The 12,313-nt window shown below is 38.9% G+C and overlaps 1 protein-coding gene across 3 annotated transcripts in view; it reads right to left on the bottom strand.

The window, feature by feature from the left end:
• The window catches only part of FAF1 (Fas associated factor 1), a 356,005-nt gene that overhangs the window by 244,626 nt on the left and 99,066 nt on the right, over positions 1–12,313 (bottom strand). For all 3 annotated transcript variants that reach the window (XM_054720584.1, XM_008139328.3, XM_054720583.1), the window contains exon 5: positions 3,542–3,633. In XM_054720584.1, the coding sequence (XP_054576559.1) occupies positions 3,542–3,633 (92 nt within the window). The remainder of the gene's footprint in view (positions 1–3,541; positions 3,634–12,313) is intronic.

The following is a 12,313-nucleotide window of genomic DNA, read 5'->3' as shown; positions in this document are numbered from 1 at the left end:
TTACTTTAACCTTCATTACTTTATTTTGTGGTTATTGAAAAATGATTAGATTAAGCCAAGTTATTATTATCCTTTTACCATGACATCATCCAAAAATTTTCCACTAAATCTTCCCCCTCAAACCACATATGGTATGACTAAGTAAATGGATACTCTCTTTAAGTTATTTATTCATTTATTCCATGAACTTTGCTTGATATTTATTATACCAGGCACTGGATATACAATATGAAAGAAACAGACATGGCCCCTCTGCTCATGGGGTTGTGATGAAGAATGCTGAGATGAGAGCCACATTGTATACAAAACTCTGTTAAATAAAGTAATATTTAGGCTGAGACTTGAAGTGTGAAAGAGAGCCATCATGTGAAGAATTAAGGGTAAAACATTCCAGGCAGCTGAATAGCATCTGTCAGGTAAAGATATAAAGAGTTTAAACCTATTAGAAGAATTAAAAGGAAGTTTACATCACTACAGCATGAAAAGTGAAGGTAGGAAAGGCTAAAGATGAAGTTATAGTGGTGAAGAGAAGGTAAATAACACCATGTCTTTTTAAAACAAATATATTTTTATTGATTTTAGAGAGAGAGGAAGGGAGAGGGAGAGAGAAATATCAGTGTGAGACAGAAACATGGATGGGTTGACTCCTGTTTGCACCCTGACAGGTGAACTTTCAGTTCACAGGATGAGCCACACCGGCCAGGGCAATACAATACAATGCCTTTTAAACTAGGGTGAGTAGCTGAAATTTTATTCAAAGAGCAATAAAAAGCAATGTTATAACAGGAGAGTTATATAATTCGATTTATGTTTCTAAAAGACCATTCTGGCTGGCTACTGTGGGAAGAATACTAGTTCACTGGAAGAATCCAAGAAAGGAAGCTGGGAAGACAATGATGAAGCTATTACATTGATCTTGGCAAGAGATGGTAACGGCCTGGATTAGGAGGTGCAATAAAAATACTGGAAAGTGCCCATGATTAAGATATATTTTGGCCCTAGCCGGTTTGGCTCAGTGGATAGAGCGTCGGCCTGTGGACTGGGGGGTCCCGGGTTCGATTCCGGTCAAGGACATGTACCTTGGTTGCGGGCATATCCCCAGTGGGAGCTGTGCAGGAGGCAGCTGATCGATGTTTCTCTCTCATCGATGTTTCTAGCTCTCTATCCCTCTCCCTTCCTCTCTGTAAAAAATCAATAAAATATATTTTTTAAAAAAAAGATATATTTTGGAGGTAGACTCTACAGGACATACTAAAGGATTAGGTGTTGTTTTAAACGGAAAAAGACTGATGCCCAAACTTTTTCTATTTAACAGTGGCTATATAGTGCTACCATTTATTGGAGAAGACAGTTGAAGAAATGGCAGGGAAGGAAAATTAAGAGCACCATTTTAAACATGTTAAGTTAAAGGTGTCAATAAAGTATGTAATTAAAAGAGTGAATTACCAATTTGGATATGGAAATTCATAGAAGTATAACCTGGAAATAAAAATTTGGGAGCAATTAGAAAATTAATGTCATAGGAATAGCAGAAATCACCTAGTGAAAAGCGTACATAGACATAAGTAAATGAAAATTTTATTGGTAACAAAGACTATGTTCAAATATGAGAACACATAGTTTTAAGGACATTTGCAAAATGATTGCCTTTCTCTTCACAAACTACTAAAAATATCATGCAAGACTGATTAATAAATGAATGAATAAATGATATAGCTGTGCAAACTAATGTATTTGTCATTTTATTTTTGCCTAATTGTTTCCACATCTCAGTCAGCACTTTATTTTTTTTAATATATGTTTCAATTAGAATAGTCACACAGCACCACAGTCAAAGAATGGCCTCTGAGACAAATCTGGTCCACTGCTTGTTTTTGTATGGCCAGTGAGTTAAGAATGGTTTTTACATTTTTAAGTGGTTGAAGAAAATTCAAAGGAAGAGTATTTCATGACATGTGAAGTTATATAAATTTCAAATTTCTGTGTCCATAAAGAAAGTTTTATTAGAACACAGTCATGCCTAAAATATTTACTACCTAATGGTACAGAAAAAGTTTGCTGACCCCTAATATAGTATAGTATATCACTAACTTGGTACCTAAATTTATAAATATATTGCCAACAGGAAATTCCTATAAATATCTTGAAATATGCCAACATCTCCATATATTAAGTGAACTCGTATATAAATATTTATAACCACAATTTCTAATGACAAGAAATGAACCAAAAGTTGAAGATTGTAAGTTTGTGCCTGGATACTGAAATATCAGCTCAGTAAATTGTAAAATGGACAATTATTTCCACTTTAAATATCTAAAACTTCAGGGTTAACTCATTTCTTTCAATCCCTCTCCACTCTCTCTGTCAGAAAAAGGAAAAGTGTGTGAAATATTTTATGCCTAAGGCTGCTACTGGATCTTTAAGAATAGCAACTACTACGTTAAAATTATAACACATTTTAAAAATATATTTTTTTATTGATTTTAAGAGAGGGGGGAAGATAGAGGAAGAGAGAGAAACGGCTGCCTCTGGCATGGCCCCTACCAGGAATCAAGCCAGCAACCTGGACATGTGCCCTCACTTGGAATCAAACCAGCACTCATTCAGTTCATGGGACAATGCCCAACCAACTGACCCACACCAGCTAGGGCAATTGCAACACTTTTTAGAAATCTTTAAATATCATTCATTCCTTTCCCCCGCCACAATCCAAATAAACAACAAAAAAGAAATATTCCTACCATTTAAAATTTTCACAATTCCTATTATCTTTGTTTTATAATCAATACTTGGCATACATATATACACCATGTATGACTTCTTTCAGGCCAATATGTAATTGTTCAGTAAATTATTATTTCAGAGCACTTACTGGCACCCTATGAGATTTGAGAAAAAGGTAAAGATTCTAAAAAAAAAAGTATTAAACTAACTGCTATAAAATAGAAATGAGAAAAACAGCCCTAACTGGTTTGGCTCAGTGGATAGAGCATCGGCCTGCAGACTGAAGAGTCCCAGGTTTGATTCCGGTCAGGGGCATGTACCTTGGTTGCGGGCACATCCCCAGTGGGGGGTGTGCAGGAGGCAGCTGATCGATGTTTCTGTCTCATCGATGTTTCTAACTCTCTATCCCTCTCCCTTCCTCTCTGTAAAAGATCAATACAGAAATTTAAAAAAAAGAAATGAGAAAAACATGCCATATAGTGTTTCATTTATATACTGAACTCCATTAAAACTGGTTTACTATAAAAATGTGTTAGCTTGAAAAACACTGTTTGCTAATTTCTTAAACTAAGTTATTACCAAATCTACTTATGTAACAATATTAATAAAAACCATTTTTTATACATTATTTAGTCAACTATATAACTGGCAATTTAAGAAACTTACACTGAATGGGGCCAGGCAGATACTTGAAATATCGCGGGACCACTTAGTACAGGATATGATAACCATAATGCTGTATACTTACAATTATTACAGAATGACATGGAATGTGAACTGTAATTAAAAAATAACAAATAAATAAGAAACTCACACTGTCTTCCACATCTCCAGTCTTCCAGCCTTTTAACAGCATTTTAGACACAGGTATCTGGAGTTCATTTTCTAGAATCTGTTTAATCTCTCCTGTATAAAGAAGAAGAGACTGAATATTACTAACAAATTAATGCAATCAACACTTGGTCATATCCAGGGCTAGCATTCATGTTAGACATATCTGATGAGTGAATAACAAAAATTTCAATAATCCAAGCTTCAAATCTTGATCAAACAACATGTAGCCCTTTGAAGAACTCAGGCTTCAATATCAGTTAAGAGAAAAGATTCCACAATTAATCAATTAGGTAGCTAATTAATTGCATATCTTTTTTAAAGATATAGACATCAGTGATTTGAGGTGTGAAAAGAAACAATCTATTTTAAACCAATCAATTGACAATACCGATTTATGTTCAGCATATGGTAGGAGTAGCAGGGAGAGTATAAAACCCGAGTCATTGCCCTAGCCAGCTTGGCTCAATGGATAGAGCAGACTGAAGGGTCCCAGGTTTGATTCTAGCCAAGGGCACATGCCTGAGTTGCAGGCTCGATCACCAGTAGGGTGCGTGCAGGAGGCAGCCAATCAATGATTCTCTCTCATCATTGATGTTTCTATCTCTCTCTCCTTCTTCCTTCCTCTCTGAAATCAATAAAGAAATATATTTTTAAAATAAAATAAATAAAATCCGAATCATTATAGGAAAAGCAAATTTCTGAAGGAAGATTTGGGTTGAAGTTTCATCTTGAAAAAAATCAAATAACTTGTCTATTCTTAGTTTTTGCATCTATAAAAGAGGGAATAATTATGCCTATTTGCTCTACCTCTAGGGTCCAAGGATGATAGGAAATAACCCCAATAAAGTGATGAACAAAAAGATAGATACAGAGACAGTAAAGCATCAAACAGACTTTCAAATTACAGGGGGAAAGTTAGGGAGAGGTGGGGGAGTTATGAAATCAAACGAAGGACTTGTATGCATGCATATAAACATAAACAATGGACGCAAAACTCTGGGGGGTGAGGGCATGTATGGGTGTGGGGTTGGGGGGGGGGGGTAATGGTAAGATATGTACACATATAATACCTCAATAAAAAAAAGGAAAAAAAAAAAAAAAAAGTAGCTGAGCCTGGCCAGTGTGGCTCAGTGGTTGAGCACCGACCCATGAACTAAGAGGTCCCCAGTTCAATTCCCAGTCGGGGCACATGCCTGGATTGCGGGCTCCACCCCAAGTGTGGGGTGTGCAGAGGCAGCAGATCAATGTTTCTATCTCTCTATCCCCCTCCCCTCCTCTCTCTAAAATCAATAAAAACATATTTTAGGGGGAGAAAAAAGTAGCTGAAAAAAAGCCAATAATCTAGAACAGCAACTGTTAAAGATAAAAGCAACAGAATTTCAGAAAAGGAAACAAAAGCATGGTGGGTCAAACAGAGAAAGCTTTGTGAGAGAGATGAGACTTAAACCCAGCTTAAAGAAAAACTGAGTTTAAACCAAGCTTGAAGTATAAAGGGATTGTGAAAGAGAGCAAACCAAAGGCAAAGATATTCAGTTTTGTAAAGACAAAGACTGAAAGGTATAAAGGCAATAATAAAAATGATTCTAATGAGAAATAGTGAGGAATCACAATTTCCCCAGTGCTCCATAAATTTTTATCAGGAATCAAGTCTACTTATAAATCAATCAGTTAATTTCTGGCACTAAAGTTTATTAAGCAGATTGTTGAATCAAAATGTACAAATATTTCATACAGCTGCTTTTATTATGTTGGTGCTGGTCTATAATTTTAGATTAACACATAATTCAATTCCAATTAAAAGTGATTGAATACTGGAAAAACTGTTATGTATTTAAAGAAGAAAAATAATTCCATTCCATATATTAAAAGAGGACAAAGTAATAGAAGAGGGGGAAAAGCTTACGTTAAGCTGCCTTAGTAAGGAATGCTACAAATAAACCCTTCATGGACTTAGTGACATTTTTGTACTTTCTTAAAGAAAATTCCCATATAGGCACTTTGGAATAGTTATTAAATATAATAAAAATAATTCTGGTTCAATACTTTAGAAGCATAAATTTTTATGAACTTTGGCCTTCAAAAATGTCACTGCTGACAAAAGATTGTTCTGTTTACAGAAATGGTAGAAAGGTAAGCCATATTTTTTATATCAAACACATAAATATCACCTTTTCGCATGTGGCTAAGTTGTATTTCTAAAGCTATACTTGTCTTAGATACCTATCTTCACTTGACACCACCCATTTAGATTCTTAGAGACACTCTTATCATCCATAACCTAAAAGAAGTTTCTTAAAGGACAAACAAAAAGAGATTTTCAGTTCAAGTCCCAGTTACTCTTTGCAGCCAGTTGGTGGAACAAAGACTATATAAAACAAATAGCATTTTTGCACAAGTAGAGAGAAACAGAAAACAAAACCAGAATCATGACAGCAACCTGAGTTCCTCATTTTAAAAATTATTCTCTATGGTTCTCAATTCCTTCTTCTGTATAGTGGGATGATAATTATAGTACTAACAACACTGGGTTGCTGTATTAAATGACATAAGGCATGAAAAATATTGTGTATTAGAATGTATTCAATATATACAAGGGACTCAAAAAATGTTCATTATTTTGAGTTGTACTGAGTAAGGTAATATATATTAAGGTAATAACACAGTACTTGACCAGTACAGGTTTTAAATAAATAGTATTAATTGTTTCAAAGATACCAAAATAATTTTGGGCAGGTCAGTGCTAGAATGCAGAATTTCAGAAAAAGTATTCATATCTGGATCTGCCTGGCTCCAAAGATCGTAATACAAAATGGCATGGCCACTGTGGTAGCCTCAAACATTACTTGTAAATTATGAAGATATGCTGATGTCATCAAGGACAGTCCATTGAATTTGCAAACTATTTATCTGGCATGGGATTAATATGCAAAATATATAAAGACCTCATAACAACTGAATAGCAAAAACACAAACTAATCTAATTTTAAAATGGGCAAAGGACATGCATATTTTCCTAGAGAAGATATACAAATGGCCAACAAGTACACAAAAAGGTATCGACATCACTAATCATTAGAGAAATGCAAATCAAAATGAGATATCCCCTCATACTTGCTAAAATGGCTACCATCAATAAGACAAGAGATAAAGAGAAAAGAACAACCAAGATGGCGGCATAGGTAAACACCTGAACTTGCTGCCGAGCACAACCATATCAAAACTACAACTAAAAGACAAAATGAATATCATCCAGAACCACGGGAAGGCTGGCTGAGTGGAAATTCTACAACTAGAAGGAAAGAGAAAAGCGCATTGAGTCCAGTAGGAAATGCGGAGATGAGGTACGGAAGCACGCATGAAAGGGGCTGGCAACTGAGTACGCTGTTGTCTTTTTCAATCGGGAGGGAGATACAAGCTCCCGACTGCTCTGAACTCCAGTTCTGGGGGAGACTCTGGGGACCCAGACTCATATAGGGAGAAACTGGACTGTCTGGCATCTGGGTGGAACACGAGGGGGGCTTTCTCTCAGAGGTGCCAGCAGTGATAATTGTTCCTGCATGGTGCCGCGGGACACAGAGACCCAGGGGCCTCATTAGGGCAGGGCTGACAGGCATCCACTGCTGTTTGCTCCGCCCTGGCAATTCCCTGAGACCCTGCCCCACCCAATTTACAACCCCAGCCAAGGTGTGCACAGAGACTTTTGCAAACAAATGGCCTGGCCTTTTGCAATCTAAAACTAACAAACTGCAGCTGGGTCAGAGAACCCCAGAGCAGCCAAAAGAAGGCCCAAGGCTCCACAGCAGCTTGCATTGCTTCTCAACTGGGCCTTATCTGGGCACCTCCAAACCCCAAACAAAGAGGAGGAATCTGCAGATCTCTCTGTAGCTCCTGCTGGGTGGCTTTAGGCAGTAGCTGACTTTGCACGTCCTTGGAGATCCAAGAGCCAGTGTACCCAGCGGTCAGAGTGAGACCATCCAGATTACAACTCTTCACATCCATAAGAGACACACTCAGGGGGCAAACTCAGTGAGCGCCAAAGACCCACTGAAGCAAGTCTTGCCCCATAAGGGTGTCTCCAGCACAGCAGTTCTCACTGTAGACACAATTGGTCCTCACAGCCAAGTGGCCTGGAGGTCAACTCCTCCCAGTGATACCAACAATCAAGACTTAACTACAACAAGACTGTGCACACAGCCCACAAAGGGGTGCACCAAGAGTGTCCACCTTAGGTAATTAGGGAGGCTCAGCCACTGGGCCCTATAGGACACCTAGCACACAAAGCCACTCTATCAACACAGGGAAGCAGCCAAAATGTGGAGACAAAGAAACAGATCACAAATGAAAGAAATGGAGGAAAGCAACCTACTGGATATAGAGTTCAAAAGCACGATTATAAGGTTACTCAAGAATCTTCTAGAAACCTCCAAGAAGTATGGTGAGACCCTCAAGGATATGAAAAAGGACCAATTAGAAATTAAGCATACACTGACAGAAATAAACAATAATATACAGATATCCAACAGCAGACTAGAGGATACCAAGAATCAAGTCAAAGATTTGAAATACAAAGAAGCAAAAAACATCCAACCGGAAAAGCAAAAAGAAAACAGAATCCAAAAATATGAAGACAGTGCAAGGAGCCTCTGGGACAACTTCAAGCGTATCAACATCAGAATTATGGGGGTGCCAGAAGAAGGGAGAAAGCAAGATATTGAAAACCTATTTGAAGAAATAATGACAGAAAACTTCCCCTACCTGGTAAAAGAAATAGACTTACAAGTCCAGGAAGCACAGAGAACCCCAAACAAAAGGAATCCAAAGAGGACCACACGAAGACACATCATAATTAAAATGCCAAGGGCAAAAGACAAAGAGAGAATATTAAAAGCAGCAAGAGAAAAACAGTTAATTACCTACAAGGGAGCACCCATATGACTGTCAGCTGATTTCTCAACAGAAACTATGCAGGCCAGAAGGGAGGCAAGAAATATTCAAAGTGATGAACAGCAAGAACCTACAACCAAGATTACTCTACCCAGCAAAGCTATCATTTACAATTGAAGGTCAGAGAAAGAGCTTCACAGATAAGAAAAACCTAAAGGAGTTCATCACCGCCAAATCAGTATTATATGAAATGCTGAAGGGTATTCTTTAAGAAGAGGAAGAAGAAAAAGGTAAAGATAAAAATTATGATCAACAAAGTGACAACAAATACATATCTACCAACAAGTGAAACTAAAAATCAAATGAATGAAAAATCTGATGAACAGAATAAACTGGTGAATATAATAGAATCAGGGGCATAGAAAGGGAGTGGACTGAAAAATCTCAGGGGGAAGGGGATGTGGGGGATGCGGGAAGAGACTGGACAAAAATCATACACCTATGGACGAGGACAGTGGGAGGGTAAGGGCAGGGGGTGAGGTGGAACCATGAAGAGGAGAGCTATGGGGGGAAAAAAGAGGAACAACTGTAATATCTGAACAATAAAGATTTATTTTTTTTTAAAAGAGAGAGAGAGGAGGACATGGAAAAAAGGGAACCTTTATGCACTACTGGTGGAATGTATATTGGTATATTAACTATGAAAAACACTATGGAATTTTTTTCAAAAGATTAAAAACAGAACTACCATATGGTCTAACATTTCCAATTCTGGGAATATATCTGAAGGAAACAAAATCACTAGGTTGAAGTACACTCAAGTTCACAGAAGCATCACCCTATATAATAAAAGGCTAATATGCAAATCAATTGAACGGCGGAACAACCAGTTGCTATGACATGCACTGACCAACAGGGAGAAGACGCTCAACACAAGAGCTGCCCCCTGGTGGTCAGTGCACTCCCACAGGGAGAGCGCCACTCAGCCAGAAGCCAGGCTCAAGGCTGGTGAGCAGAGCGGTGGTGGCAGGAGCCTCTCCCGCCTCCGTGGCAGTACTAAGGATGTCCGACTGATGGCTTAGGTCCTCCCCCCAAGGGCTCCCAGACTACAAGACAGCACAGGCCGGGTTGAGGTACCCCACCCCTGAGTGCACGAAATTCGTGCACTGGGCCTCTAGTATGTAATAAAAGGCTAAAAGAAAAAAGAAAAAAAAGGCTAATATGCAAATTGACTGAACGGAGGAACAACCAGTTGCTATGATACACACTGACAACCAGGGGGCAGACACACAATGCAGGAGCTGCCCCCTGGTGGTCATTGCGTTCCCACAGGGGAAGAGCTGCTCAGCCAGAAGTCGGGCTCAAGGCTGGTGAGCTCAGCGGCAGTGGTGGGAGCCTCTACTGCCTTCAGGGCAGCACGAAGGATTTCCGACATCTACCGAGGGCTCCTGAACTGCAAGAGGGCACAGGCCAGGCTGAGGGTACCCCCCACCCACCCACCCACCGAGTGCATGAATATTGTGCACCGGGCCTCTAGTCAACTATAATAGCCAAAACAACCCAAGTGTCCATCCCTGAATGGAGTAGTGGTGCTCTTCATTTATTTGGGTTAATCTAATTTCCCCACTGGTATCAATTTTTTCCAGCCTGAGAAACTTTCTTTATCATTTCTTACAGCTTTTGAATGTGTTAAAAAAAATTTTATTTACTCTTCATTTCTGAAAGACATTTTTGTTAGATATAGCATTCCAGGTTGACATTTTATTCCTTTAGTATTTAAAAATATCACCTAATTGTCTCCTGACTTCCATTGCTTCAGAGAAGAAGGCAGTAGACATTATTTTTAAACTAGAGGCCTGGTGCACGAAATTAGTGCATGGGGGGGTAGGTTGTGTCCCTCACCCCACCCTGCACCCTCTCCAATCTGGGATCCCTTGAGGGATGTCCGACTGCTCTCTCACAATCCAGGACTGCTGGCTCCCAACCACTCACCTGCCTGATTGCCCCTAACCAATTCTGCCTGCCAGCCTGAACACCCCCTAACCACTCCCCTGACAGCCTGATCGACACCTAACTGCTCCCCTGCTGGGCCGATTGCCACTAACTGCCCTCCCCTGCCAGCCTGGTCACCCCTAACTGCCCTCCCCTGCTGGCCCAGTCACCCCCAACTGCCCTCCCCTGCAGGCGTGGTCCCCCCTAACTGCCCTCCCCTGCTGTGCCGGTTCCCCCCAACTGCCCTCCCCTGCAGGCCTGGTCCCCCCCCAACTGCCCTACCCTGCAGGCTGGTTGCCCCCAACTGCCCTCCCTTGCAGGCGTGGTCCCCCCCAACTGACCTCCCCTGCTGGCCTGATCACCCACAACTGCCCTCCCCTGCCAGCCATCTTGTGCCCACATGGGGGCAGCCATCTTGTGTGTTGGAGTGACAGTCAATTTGCATATTACTCTTTTATTAGAAAAGATGTCTCTTTCCCATATGACATGTATTTTTGTTTCCTTACCTGGTACTCCTTTAAAATTTTTTCTCCTACTGATTTTCAGCAATTTTATTATGGCGTGGTTTCCTCTGAGTTACTCCTGCTTGGAATTACTAATAAGCTTCTTAAATCTGTGAGTTTATAGTTTTTATCAAATTTGGGTAATTGTGTGCTATTATTTCTTTTATATTTCCCCCTTCAAAAAGCCGCTCTGTTTCCGGGACTCTAATCACACATACATTAGACCACTTTATATTTCCCCACAAGTCACTCAGGCTCTGTTCTTCTCATCCTCCCCTGTATTTCTGCTATATGTACTTCACTTTGCATTGTTTTTAGTGCTATGTCTTAAAATTTACTGTTCTTTTTCTTCAACAGCATATAATCTGTTAAATCCTACTGGGCAAGTTTTTTATTAAAGATTTTATATTTTAGCTCTAATATTTTCATTTGGCTTATTTTTAATTTTTTTTTTTCATTTCTAAAGTTTTACATATGTCTCCTTTTTCCCCAATTGACCCCCCACTCCCCAGCCATTCCCACCCTAGGCAAGCCCCCACCGCCCCAGTGTCTATGTCAATTGGTTATGCTAATATGCATGCATACAAGTCCTTTGGTTGTTTTTTCATTTCTTTCCTCATTACTTTCTTGATTTCTTTAAATGTATAAGCATATTTAGAAAAGCTTGGTTTTAAAATCTTCCTCCACTAATTTCATTATTTTTGCCATTTATAGATGTAATTTTAATTTCTAATTTTTCTTCAGTTTTATGAGTCACATTTTATTTCTCATGTCTACCAGTTTTTGACTGAATTCCAGACTTTATAAAAAGTACATTACTGAGTGTTCGCATTTAGTGGTTTGCCTTTAAATGGCCCTTAAGTGTCATACTTATCAGGTCTTTTGAGACTTCTTTACAACATTGGGGGGGGGGGGTTTGAATTAGAGCAGTGATTCTAAAAGTATAGTTTACAGATTCCTGGCATTCCTTGAAACTGTACAAAAGTAATGCTAAGTAAAATTGTTGGTACTTTACCACAAATCGAAGTATCAGTGGTAAACTGTATTTTATTATTCATCACCAAATACCTGCTTAAAAAAAAAGTCATGCAGTAACAAAAATTATTAATCAAATATTGATGCTTTTAATATTATATGTGATGAAATAGGAAACACTCATAAAGAATTTCTGCTTCGTACTAAAGTACAATGGTAGTTTGAGGAAAAGCATTTGTTTGCATTGTGAGATGAACTGGTTTTCTCACAGACCACCATTTTTGCTTGAACAAATGACTGCACACTATATTATTTAGATTTGGTATTTTCTCAAAAATAAACAAAGTAAGACTGTTAACCCAAGGAAAACAACTGACATTTTTTTTCAATAACAGAAT

The sequence above is a fragment of the Eptesicus fuscus genome, chromosome 9, assembly GCF_027574615.1.
Source record: "Eptesicus fuscus isolate TK198812 chromosome 9, DD_ASM_mEF_20220401, whole genome shotgun sequence".
In the NCBI taxonomy this organism is placed as follows: domain Eukaryota; kingdom Metazoa; phylum Chordata; class Mammalia; order Chiroptera; family Vespertilionidae; genus Eptesicus; species Eptesicus fuscus.
Note: the sequence above shows the minus strand (reverse complement) of the source record. Positions and strands in the feature narration are given on the sequence as shown.